At 30.6% G+C, this 13,676-nt stretch overlaps 1 protein-coding gene across 1 annotated transcript; it reads left to right on the forward strand.

The window, feature by feature from the left end:
• Positions 1-86: 86 nt before the first annotated feature.
• Positions 87-5,219, forward strand: LOC103843133. Its single transcript, XM_009119839.3, has one exon. It carries the CDS (start codon positions 2,785-2,787, stop codon positions 5,026-5,028), a length of 2,244 nt encoding a protein of 747 aa, XP_009118087.1. The 5' UTR covers positions 87-2,784; the 3' UTR covers positions 5,029-5,219.
• The last annotated feature ends 8,457 nt before the right edge of the window (positions 5,220-13,676 follow it).

Consider the following 13,676-nt stretch of genomic DNA (forward strand, 5'->3'; position numbering starts at 1 on the left):
CTGTTTTCTTCTTAAGTAGCAAAAACAATCTTCGTATATTCCTTTTTTTTTCCTTTGACAAACCATACTAACGGTGAGTCGGTGATTGTAACCAGTTTACAAAATACCATAACTTTATTTCAACAGTTGTCAAATTAATTATTTAGGATAGATTCTTTTGCAAGGCTAGGGGGCTAGCCAAACTATCCAAGTTCACTAAGTAGATAATTACTTACTATCGCTATCAGTATGGAAAGGTGTCCTTGATTTCTTAGTGACAATTATATAGTGTCTTACAATATGGTTTTATTTATTTCAGTTCTAAACACTATATAGTGGAGTGGTTGAGAATGAAAACTCTCATATAAGCTTGTTAATCAAGCAGATTACGTTATCACATGATTAATGTCAATAAATTTATTTAAAATGAGTAGGTCTTTGTTTGAAGAATGTCACTTCATTGGAAAACGAAGATCCAGATTTTCTTATTTGTGTCAGTAGTTACTTTTTGTGGTAAAAGTTACTCATTTAGTTTTTTTTTTTTTGATAAAAAAAAAAGTATATGTCTACTGTTGCTACTAAACATTCATTTACCGAATTAAGATATCTCATTCCATGTAAAAAGTATATATTAATATATCTATGTCTACTGTTGCTACTAAACATTTACATTTCAAATCTCATTGTCTTTTGATCAAGTGTTTCACAGCATGATATTTAAAATAAACTATGTGTTTTAATGCATGGATTTTGGGTGGTTGGTATCTAACAGACAAGATCATTCTTACAAATGTACTATCCATCTTTTAAGATTGGACTGATCTAAATTCTCTGCTAACAAAATTGAATTCTTCCTTCAATATCGGCGGAATATGTATGTAAAGAAGTTAGAATCCATGGATCATTCGCATACGTATAAGCATGCATACATCAGAAAGTGGGAGACAGTTGTGACATGTGGTTTCATACGACATTATATATTGACCAATTAAAACATGACTCCTACTAACCTCCACCTTTTACTTTAATTATTGTTTTTAGTTTTCTTCATTTTGATTTTGTATCTTACAATGGTTTTGTTCCAAATACATAAGATTAAGTTAGGCGTTATAACTAGAGATTTTCTTACGAAATACTATTGCTTAATATTTAGAAGACAGTATTTCACTTGGGACCCCAGTATTTTGAATACTTTGAATGATGAGAGAACGTTAAAATCAAATTTTATCTAACTGGTTATCTTTGTCCAAGGAAAATAGTGGCCAAGATTTGTGATCAAGTGTGTTTACAGTGTTGAAATTGACAAAATGTTCTTAAAATTATGCGTGCAACATTCCATGTTGTTCGCGAAAAATGTTGTGCTATCTTCGTTTGTGAACTGTGTTATTTGTAATGTTCTATATCCGTCACATGCGATACGTGAAGTGTGGTTTATATTGGTGTTTCTACCATCCTTTACAAACAAGATTCAAAAAAAAAACGTAGGAATGTATAGTGAACGATGACATACCACGAGTGTGATTTTTTTTAATGAACATTGTTTTGAAGATTAAATAACCGCAATGATATTTTTGTTTGTGCTTATGTTCTTTGTTTTCTGTTAGCAAAAAGGGAAAAAAATGTGAATGTTGTGAAGAGTACATAGGGGTGTGGTTATACTCATGACTCGAAAGTTCAAACGGCTAGCGACGGCCGTGGCACTCATGATAATGAACATTCACACAAAATCAATGAAAAAAACAAAACCAAGCAACCAAATATTATAGATTTCAACAAATAATATATGTTTTAGAAAATGGTAAGTAGTAGGAACCAACATCGTTGGTAAAAAAAAAACATCGTTAGTAATGAAATGAGAATCTCTAAAATGATTTTCAGTCGACATTCTTTCAACTTTCAAAGAAAAAAATCATTTACCAAGAAACGTCCATGGGAGTCAAGAATAAAATGGTCAACACTACATACTCTCTCCCCTTTAATGTCTTCCACACTGTCTACCTAGAAACAAAAATAAATTCCCACTATACCCTCTTTACATGTCCAAAATCTGAACACATCCCACGTAGACAAAAAGACACAAATGGAAAATCCCACTCACCAGTTTTAATTTTGCATCAAAAGAAAGGCTCAAGAGTCCTGTAATTTGCATGAGTAGCTGAACTCTGTAAACTGAACTCATCTTTCTCAAACAGTACCTTCTTTTGTCAATAAAGTTTGATGTATACATAACTTAGCATCTGTGGTATAATGTATTTTAGAAATAGTATAAAAACAAGTATAGATTACGAAAATCTAAAAATGCATTAAATTAATTAAGGTCCCAAATAGTTTCAGTAGTAAAAATAAATAAAGTAAGAGACAAGAAAAGGTGAAAAACATGTCCGAAAACCACTTAGAAGCGCGTGAACAAAACGCTCCAATGATGGGGAAGTGAGAGAGTGTATGAGCCAATGTAACGCTTGGGTTCTCGTACGACGTGGGGGCTCTGCTTTCACCTTGTTCCTTTTTTTTAAAAAACGTCCACTCCACGCGCGTGACTTTCTATCAATTGTCTGAACTATCAATTAGCAAAAAAGAGCGACCAGTGTGAGTGACATTAGAAAGAAACCATAGAGCAGTGAATTTCTTTTGATCACCGGAAACGTAACCGTCTTCCGGCGGAGTTTCCCGGTTAAGAAAAAATGTCACACGTTTTTTACGAGGCAGCAACATCTCCCGCTTAAACCCCCCTTTTTAAGACAGAAACAAGAAAACAAAACATCACTTCTCTCAAAAAACCCACCTCGAAAGTTCCGATCTTTTTCAATGTCGACGACGAACGCTCCCACGCCACCTCCGATCGACGGGTTAACAACCGACGAGCTAACAACGAAAGCTTTGAACAAAAGATACGAAGGGTTGATGACGGTGAGAACCAAAGCAGTGAAAGGCAAAGGCGCGTGGTACTGGACTCATCTCGAGCCAATCCTCGTGCGCAACACCGACACTAACCTCCCCAAAGCCGTGAAGCTCCGCTGCTCCTTATGCGACGCCGTTTTCTCCGCCTCCAACCCTTCTCGCACAGCCTCAGAGCATCTCAAACGCGGCACGTGTCCCAACTTCAACTCCTCCGTCAATGTCAACGTCAACCCTTCTCCTTCCTCTTCCTCCTCCTCTCCTTCTCACCACCGGAAACGTAACTCCTCCGGCGCCGCCGTCCCTTCTCGTCTCAACCACGTGACGCCGATAACCGTCGTGGATCCTTCGAGATTCTGCGTCGAGTACTCTGCTCCTCCTCCTCCGCCGCATTTGATGCTCTCCGGCGGAAAAGACGATTTGGGTCCGTTGGCTATGCTCGAAGACAGCGTGAAGAAGCTCAAGAGTCCCAAACCGTCTCACACGCAGTCTCTCACGAGGTCGGAGATAGAGTCAGCTCTGAGCTCTCTCTCCGACTGGGTCTTCGAATCTTGCGGGTCGGTTTCTCTCTCGGGTCTGGAGCATCCGAAGTTTCGAGCTTTTCTAACCCAAGTCGGGTTACCGATCATCTCCAAGCGAGACTTCGCCAAGACGAGACTCGACGTGAAGTACGAGGAAGCTAAATCAGAGTCCGAATCAAGAATCCGAGACGCCATGTTCCTCCAGATCGCGTCGGACGGGTGGAAGTCAGGAGAGGGACTAGTGAATCTGGTCGTGAATTTACCAAACGGGACGAGTCTGTACAGAAGAGCGGTTCCGGTGAACGGAGTTGTGCCGTCGAACTACGCGGAGGAGGTTTTGTTGGAGACTGTGAAGGGTATTTGTGGAAATTCGCCTCAGAGGTGTGTTGGGATAGTTTCTGATAAGTTTAAGACCAAAGCGCTGAGGAGCCTTGAGAGCCAGCATCAGTGGATGGTCAACCTGTCTTGTCAGTTCCAGGGGCTTAACAGTTTGATCAAAGACTTCGTCAAAGAGCTGCCTTTATTCAAATCCGTCTCGCAAAACTGCGTGAGGCTCGCCGAGTTCGTTAACAACACGGCGCAGATACGTAACGCTCATTGTAAGTATCAGTTGCAAGAACACGGCGAAGCGATAATGCTTCGGTTACCGTTGAGTTGTAGTAGTAGTGGTGGTAGTAGCAAGGCTTGTTTCTTGGAGCCGTTGTTTAATCTGCTTGAGGATGTGTTGAGTTCGGCAAGAGCGATTCAGATGGTAATGCATGATGATGCTTGTAAGGCGGTTTTAATAGAGGATCATGGGGCTAGGGAGGTTAGAGAGATGGTTGGAGACCAAGGGTTTTGGAACGAGGTGGAGGCGGTTCACGCTTTGATCAAGCTAGTCAAAGAGATGGCTCGGAGAATAGAGGAAGAGAAGCTGCTTGTTGGGCAATGCCTTCCTTTATGGGAAGAGCTAAGAGCCAAGGTTAAAGATTGGGACTCTAAGTTCAACGTAGGGGAAGGACTTGTCGAGAAACTCGTTGAGAGAAGATTCAAGAAGAGTTATCACCCAGCTTGGGCTGCTGCTTTCATACTAGACCCTCTTTACTTGATAAGAGATAGCACCGGGAAGTATCTTCCTCCGTTCAAATGTTTGACACCAGAGCAAGAGAAAGATGTGGATAAGTTGATAACAAGGCTTGTGTCTAGAGACGAGGCACACATTGCGTTGATGGAGCTTATGAAATGGAGAACCGAAGGGCTTGATCCTATGTATGCAAGGGCGGTTCAGATGAAAGAGCGTGACCCGGTCTCTGGTAAGATGAGGATAGCTAATCCTCAAAGCAGTAGGCTTGTTTGGGAGACGTATCTTAGCGAGTTCAGGTCACTAGGGAAAGTTGCTGTAAGGCTCATTTTCCTCCATGCAACTACTTGTGGGTTCAAATGCAATTCCTCTCTTTTGAAATGGGTAAACTCGCATGGACGGTCACATGCGGCTATAGATAGAGCTCAGAAGCTTATCTTTATATCGGCTAATTCGAAATTCGAGAGAAGAGATTTCTCTAATGAGGAGGATAGGGATGCAGAGCTGCTTGCTATGGCTAATGGTGATGACAATTTGCTTAATGATGTTCTTGTTGATACATCCTCTGTGTGAGTTTTGTAAGTTTGACATTTTGTAGGCTTATTTGGATTCTTTTCTTTCATTGCTATTACCCTTTACTAGATCATTAATATTCAATTTGTACTTGGTTCCTTTAGAAGTTGAGAAAGAGATGACATATCATCCATATGTGATTTGAGTATTTGTATTCCTTTAGCCTATATATAACCATAATTTTCCGGTTATTTCAAATTTGCAAAGTTGTAGTCTTGTGATCATACAAAGTTTCATCACCATGAAACATTCGTGAAACATTCCTTGTCCTAACCATGGATGTATCGGTTAGAAGTTAGAAACTCTAATAAATGACAGCTTTGGCTTCTTCTTGTATTGGTACAAAATGTAATGATCCCTCTAGCTTTTTTCATCGAAATTCATATTCTTAATCATGACTTAAAAACATGTCTTTACTTTTCGAGAAAAATAACTTAACTTTTGAAAGTTTAATGTTCTTTCTTCATGATAACGTTTGTTGATATCAATGACAGACTAAAGATGCACATTTTGCCATCTAGAGTAGCTGAAGAACAAAGCCTAATTATCGGCTCTTGATTTCATTTCAACCGTGATTATGATTTCGACAATGCAACTATATATATGTCTAAGTAGTTATCAATCTATTTTCTAACTATTCAGTGGGAGGTTACATCAAAATCATAGTTTATTTGTTGTTGTATACAAGTTCATTTTGAAGCAGTGAAAAGTGAAATTTGTCAAATTACAAATGTTGAAGAACGCTTCTTAAAACCCTACACCCTTAACTCATAAATATGTGTTGATATTACCCTATTTGATGTTTTATGGATGAAGCTACTTATTACAAGTCTTGTTATATATATATATATATATATTTTTTTTTACTAGCAATTGTGTGATCTAAAATGATTTAAGTTTAATCACACATGAATTTCTACAGCCATGAATAGTTAAAAAGGTAGATATCTTTCCTCTTTATTTCTACGAGCCAATGGTATGTACTTTGTGGGGTATTTTTTTGAAAAGAAACATCTGTAACCCATGATTTATATTCTTGTAAATCATAACTTTATCAATAGTACCATTATTTGAAATCTAGTGGCAAGATTTCATAAATGGACTGACCGGACAGCTAAAGTGAAATTACACAAATTAGGTAAAAACAGTGAAATCAATGAAAAACAAACAATTATTTAGAAATGGTAAAGAGAAATACAATGATTTAGATGCTATTTTTCTATTTAAGCTATAGGCAAATAGATAAGTCAAGTACCTCTTTTTTTACACACACACTGACACACATGCATGCATACGTACATATGCATGTATATATTTAAGTTAATAGCCTATAATTCAAGTTAAAACTTAAAAACCTGTTTTCCCTTACAAACATGTTTTCCCTTAATTCAAGTTAATGCTTATTAACTCATCAATTTTGAATCTATAGGCTATTGATTTAAGGGAAAACAGTCTTGAATTATTTAACAAGGAACCCAAAAAGTAGAGATCAATAATTATATTTATACCCCACAAATAGTAAAGTATACTACTTTTGTCCTTGTAGTATATAACTTTGAACTTTATAGCAGGCATTGGATTCACCTCAACCACTTCATCGAACAATTAATCTCAAAACGTTCAAAACTTAAACTTAGAAAATTAACAAAAACAAAGCTTAGAATTCAAAATTATTGTCTGTCACTTTTTCTGCAAGCACATTTGAAAGAAAATTGGAAAATATAGGCACTAGCTCGCAGCTCAGTAGTTATGGATCCATACCAAATTAGTTTACTTTCAATATAAAATAATTTCTTAAGAAAATATACGTTTTTGACGGATATTGTAATTGTGTAAAGAAAATGAGTTGTTGTAATTATGTACTCATGTGATTGCAACTTAAGCAAAAGTTATCGTAATTATTGGTTTTGTATTTTCACCATTTTGGTGGTGAGGCAGATTTTCCTGTCGGCAATACTGACTTCTCACCAAATTTCTATTAAAGATTATATAAATGTGTACAGGTATTTGTATTTTTATTTTATTTTTGCGTTAAAAGGTTTTAGAAAGTTAAAGGAGTAAAGAACACGAATAAATAAATTAAATGATTTACAAGAGGACAATATTTTTATAATAAGCAATATACAAAGCTAAAGTTGTTAAACTCTTTTAACAAAATAAAGTTAACAAAATAAAGTTAAAATACAGCACAAAACGTTTTTCATGCGTTTTCTTACATTATACTCTTAGTGCAAATGAAATCATTTTCATGAAACAAATACTTGAATACTTTTTCTTCAAAAAAAAAACATATACTTGAATGCAGATTCTTCTTAGAATATTTAGGTATGTTGTTAACGTGTAGTATAAGGTATGCGTTGCGTAACAGTAGAAGAAAACACATTTTCGGTTTATAAAAATGTAGATAGCCGTATATATATATATATATATATATATATATATATATATATAGATATTTTGGAAAGGACAATTGTATAAATATTGCATATGGAATAACGTATAACTAGATTTTGACCCGCGCAGGCGCGCGGGTGTATATTTTGAAAAATATGTTGATATTTGTTTTTCATGTAATTATTAGGATTTGGAAAAATGAATCCGAGGAACATAACCGATACCGATCCAAAGATATAGTACCAAACCCAAACATAAATTGATTAAATATTCTAATTATTCAAAATTTTGTTATTTAGAGAACCGAATCTGATCCGAACCGAAGTATTTGGGTATCCGAATTTATCTAAAAATAGATTTATATACTTATATATATTAATTATTTTTAGATTTAACGTATATAAAACATCAAAAATGATACTTTTAAATTGGTTTAAATACTTGAAAATATATATAGATAGTCAAAAGTAAATATCTGAAATAGTTAAAGTATACTCAAATCACCAAAAATACTTAAAATAATTATTGATTTCGTATCCAAAATTTTAAATCAAGCCAATTGATATGTTAAGCTTAAGTATTATGACATATGTTATTCAAATTTATACGTAATATATTATTTTATTTATACATTTTGAGAAATTTAAAATATATAATGATTTAAGACTTTAAAAATAATTTAAATTAGTTATCCAAACCCAAACCAAACCCGAAAAGATCCAAATCGAACTCAAACCAAAATTTAGAAACATTCTAATAAGGCTGAAATCTTTGACCCCAAAAACCCAAAATACAAACCGATCAGAACTAAACCCGTATGGGTATCCAAAAGCCCATCCCTAGTCATTATTATATATCGTATTTTATCATCATATAATTAATCGTATTTTATATGTACCATCATATAAGTAATTATATAATTAATAGTATTTTATACATACCATCATATAAATAATTACATATATTATATTTTTAAAACTTAATATGAAATATGAAAACCATAATTTGAGTTGGTATTTCAAATTGGGCTTTGTATTATATTTTTCTTATATATATTGACAATATTTTTTATAATGGTTATTGAAAAATAGTTTAGTAAAAATCCATTTTTGAATATATGTATATTTTTGAATCAATTTTTGATATAAATCAAATTTGAATTATTATTTTGATTTGAAATATGTATATAAAGTTTAAATTTTGTTTTATGGTTAGTTTAGAAAATTTTTTTTAGGGAATTAGATTGACTCATTTTGGTATATTTTAGAAGTGGCCCAGATAACTTTCAATTTTTTAAAAAAACATAAGCCCATTACTTTTTTTCTTAATAGTACTATCCTTGTTTTCAAACAAAAATATTTTTTTTTAAAAGACTGCAATCCATGTTTCCAAACACTCCAAATTTTTAAAAGTCCTATTCAAGTCTCCAAACAGTCCAATTTTGTACTTGAGTTTTAATAAGATAGATTAGGATATTATTTATCCTCAAGAATTTACCTTAGTTTGATGGTTGAAACCAATATTTAGACTAAAAAGAGCATTTTTGTCCGTTGATTGTGCTATTGATGAATGATGAGCATACACATGGAAAGATCAGTGGCTCCAAGATCATTACGTTCATTTACGGGCAGCTTTGAATTTTTGGTAATGCATAAGCACACTGCCTTTGATACTCAAAACTGCACAGTTTATGAGTACAAGAAGTAGCCGGAGACGCAGCAGATAGTGTAGAAATGATACTGCGTCGTTTGCATTGACAAAATTCCGAATTATTTCCTCGTGTTGTTTGGCACGTGCGGTTTAACAGTCTCTTACTTAGTTACTTGACCGGAATCTTGGCGCCTCAGTAATTTACGACGTATTAGTTTCCCCATGAATGACATCATCTGTATCTTTATATATTAAAACAGAAGTCACAACCTTGATTCATGTGTGATTTTTTTAAAAATGGACTTAATGGACCTATTCATAGAAATTCATAGTATATTTTAATTTAGACTAATAATAAATATAATTTTTAAAATATTTTAATCATAGTATCTTTTGATATCTTTTCATTTTAAATATAAATATATTTATTTTAAAATTCTAACAAATCTGTTTAAAAAGATTTTTACAAGATCTTCATTTTTGAAATTATTTTTAAATATTTTCACTAATTTCGAAATTAGTTTAAAATATTATTATACATTAATATATTCAGTTATATAAAATAAAAAATAAAAAAATCTATAATATTTTAGTTATTATATAATCATAATCAATCATATTAAATTAAAATTATTATATTGAGCTAAATATAATAAAATTGTATTAAATTTATATATTTATATATTTTATTTTCGTAATTATAAAATATTTATGTTCAAAAATAAAATCTAATATGTTGGTAAGATGGGTTAACATTATCAAACTATATAATACATGTATAAAAATTAACATGTATTTCTTTAAAGTTAATAATATAAAATCTTTGTAACTACTTTAATCATAATATATTTTTATTTTAAATATAATATATATTTATATATTATATTTTAAAAATTCTAATAAATTAGTGTAATATTTAAACAATAACTTAATGTATTTTAAGTTATCGTTTAGAAATTAAAATAAATAAATTATATCCTATTTTATCTACTTTTATAGTCATGATCATGTTAAAATATAATTATTATACTAAAATAAATATGATAAAATTATATTCAATTGATAAATTTATAAATTTTATTTTTATAAATATAAACTATTTATTAAAAATATAATATGATGATAGAACGACTTAAAATTAAAAAACTATATAATACATGTCTAAAAATTAACATATCTTACACTTTTATATATACAACAATAAATTATCTAAAATGAATAAGCATAAAAATATTGGTAAAAAGAAATCCAGTTTTGAAATACGGGTCAGAATTTAGCATAAATTAAATACAAAATATTTTTTAAATATATTTTTTCATGAATATATTAATTTGCTTAATAACTAAATGCAAATAAAATAAGATAAATATATAATAAGAAGTGGAAAATACATAAGGTTTAAACAATTAATTAATTATAACATGTAAATTAGAAAATTATTGTATTTGAAATAGTTATATAAATATTTAAGTATATGATTAACATTAAAAATATATATCACTTATGTTCTAAAACAATAATTTATGTATAGAAAAGTGAAAACAAACACCCGTGCGGTTGCACGGATCAAAATCTAGTTTTGTTTATATATGTAACATTAACATAACACACTGTCTGATATTTTGAATACGTACCGACTATTACAAAAAAAAAACATAACATATTTTTTTTTTGAATCACTACGCAAAACATAACATACTACTAGATTTTGATCCGTGCAGGCGCGCGGGTGTATATTTTGAAAAATATGTTGATATTTGTTTTTCATGTAATTATTAGGATTTGGAAAAATGAATTCGAGAAACATAACCGATACCGATCCAAAAATATAGTACCAAACCCGAACATAAATTGATTAAATATTCTAATTATTCAAAATTTTGTTATTTAGAGAACCGAATCTGATCCGAACCGAAGTATTTGAGTATCTGAATTTATCTAAAAATAGATTTATATACTTATATATATTAATTATTTTCAGATTTAACGTATATAAAACATCAAAACGATACTTTTAAATTGGTTTAAATACTTGAAAATATATATAGATAGTCAAAAGTAAATATCTGAAATAGTTAAAGTATACTCAAATCACCAAAAATACTTAAAATAATTATTGATTCCGTATCCAAAATTTTAAATCAAGCCAATTGATATGTTAAGCTTAAGTATTATGACATATGTTATTCAAATTTATACGTAATATATTATTTTATTTATACATTTTGAGAAATTTAAAATATATAATGATTTAAGACTTTAAAAATAATTTAAATTAGTTATCCAAACCCAAACCAAACCCGCAAAGATCCAAATCGAACTCAAACCAAAATTTAGAAATATTCTAATAAGGCTGAAATCTTTGACCCCGAAAACCCGAAATACAAACCGATCAGAACCAAACCCGTATGGGTACCCAAAAGCCCATCCCTAGTCATTATTATATATCGTATTTTATCATCATATAATTAATCGTATTTTATATGTACCATCATATAAGTAATCATATAATTAATAGTATTTTATACATACCATCATATAAATAATTACATAGATTATACTTTTAAAACTTAATATGAAATATAAAAACCATAATTTGAGTTGGTATTTCAAATTGGGCTTTGTATTATATTTTTATTATATATATTGACAATATTTTTTTATAATGGTTATTGAAAAATAGTTTAGTAAAAATCCATTTTTGAATATATATATATATTTTTGAATCAATTTTTGATATAAATCAAATTTGAATTATTATTTTGATTTGAAATATGTATATAAAGTTTAAATTTTGTTTTATGGTTAGTTTAGAAAAAAAAATTTAGGCAATTAGATTGACCCATTTTGGTATATTTTAAAAGTGGCATAGATAACTTTCAATTTTTTTAAAAAACATAAGCCCATTATTTTTTTTCTTAATATTACTATCATTGTTTTCAAACAAAAATAATTTTTTTTTTAAAAGACTGCAATCCATGTTTCCAAACACTCCAAATTTTTTAATAGTCCTATTCAAGTCTCCAAACACTCCAATTTTGTACTTGAGTTTTAATAAGATAGATGAACTCTGAAGTCTGAAAATAATATTCTGTTTTACCAAATGTGATAATATATATGATACATTTTATTAGTTTCCAGACTTAACACATTTTGCATGCTGTGTTATTACCTTTACTAACTTTTCAAAAAAAAAAAATTTGTTAAGTAACTATTTTTTTGGGAATTTTTTCATGCAAAAAAAATTTCAACCAATAAAAGTATTTAGCATTTAGAAATAAAGAATTTTAGATATATTTTTCAACAAATTCCATCAAATAATTTAGTGTAGAGACCAAGCAAAATATTACATCATGTGAATTGAAATATAAATCCAAAATTTTTCGAATTTAAACCTCTTACCAAAAATTCATCCATCAAATAAAAGTATCATTTTTTTTTTGGCTAAAAAAAAAGTATCATTTTGGTTAAAGATTTCGCGAGACGAGATAACGAATGATGATCACCACATTTCAGATGCTAAAACATCATTTTGATTTTTAATTATTAAAGCAAACAATCTTTATAGAGAAAATCAGTATTGTGTCCATAGATATTGCAATAACAAATAACAATAATCTAGTTAGGGCAAACACTTATGCTATAACACTATCCCAATGATTGCTTCTATTTTACACTATCTCGATATTAATTATAAATTGGTTCGAGAACCATCTATCTATAATAACCAAATTTACAATTTTGATTGGAATATTCAAAAGTGAAATAAACTAATAATAGTCCTTTGTTCATTTGCAAGTTCAGAGAAGAACCTACCTATTTAGTTAGACTATTCCGCTGAGTTAATTAGCCACTATGTTAAATTATTTTGAACATCAAAATACCTACATCCATTTTCATGTAAGATCGTTGTTATCTTTTTGTTTGTTTGTGATATTTGTAACATGCATGAATATTACGGTTTGTTAAGTAAATTTTAACCAAAATGAATACTGTAAGCGGTCATAGTTCCTCATGATACGACACCATTAACGATGGATAAAAATATATTATTTGGAAAGAGCGGTTATGATTCCTCATGATACGATTACAAAATGAACTTATATATATATGTATATATGAAAGCATAATGATAAAAGAGAAGGTATATCTCCAAGCATTCATTGAATAGGTTAATATATATATGAGTAACCCTAGATAAGCACGATCGAGCATGTGTAGGAATAATTTGATCTAGGTTTCTTTTATTTAAAAGAAAATGATGAACCAAGACTATATAAGTAAATACATTTTTCCTGTGTATCATTAATCACTTAATCAGCTCACATCATGAGTTTTGATTCGTTAAAAGACTTGCACGTTTATCTCCTTCGCAATTTGCACAATTTAATACTACTATAATTGTTTAACCATATGATGGTTTTATATATAAGTAGTCTAATGATTAAGTATATTAGCGATAATAATTAGTCAATATGAATTCAAGCAAAGTATTTCTTTCAAAAATTTCTGTAGCCTAAGGATTTAACATTGAAATCCAAACTACTGGTGGTAAAATCGATAACGCAGCCTTGATAATACATTGAAATCCAAACTACTAGGTG

The sequence above is a fragment of the Brassica rapa genome, chromosome A09, assembly GCF_000309985.2.
Source record: "Brassica rapa cultivar Chiifu-401-42 chromosome A09, CAAS_Brap_v3.01, whole genome shotgun sequence".
Lineage (NCBI taxonomy): Eukaryota > Viridiplantae > Streptophyta > Magnoliopsida > Brassicales > Brassicaceae > Brassica > Brassica rapa.

Excerpts from the sequence above, each read along its gene's own strand:
- LOC103843133 (XM_009119839.3), top strand. The coding sequence starts at position 2,785 with ATGTCGACGACGAACGCTCCCACGCCACCTCCGATCGACGGGTTAACA.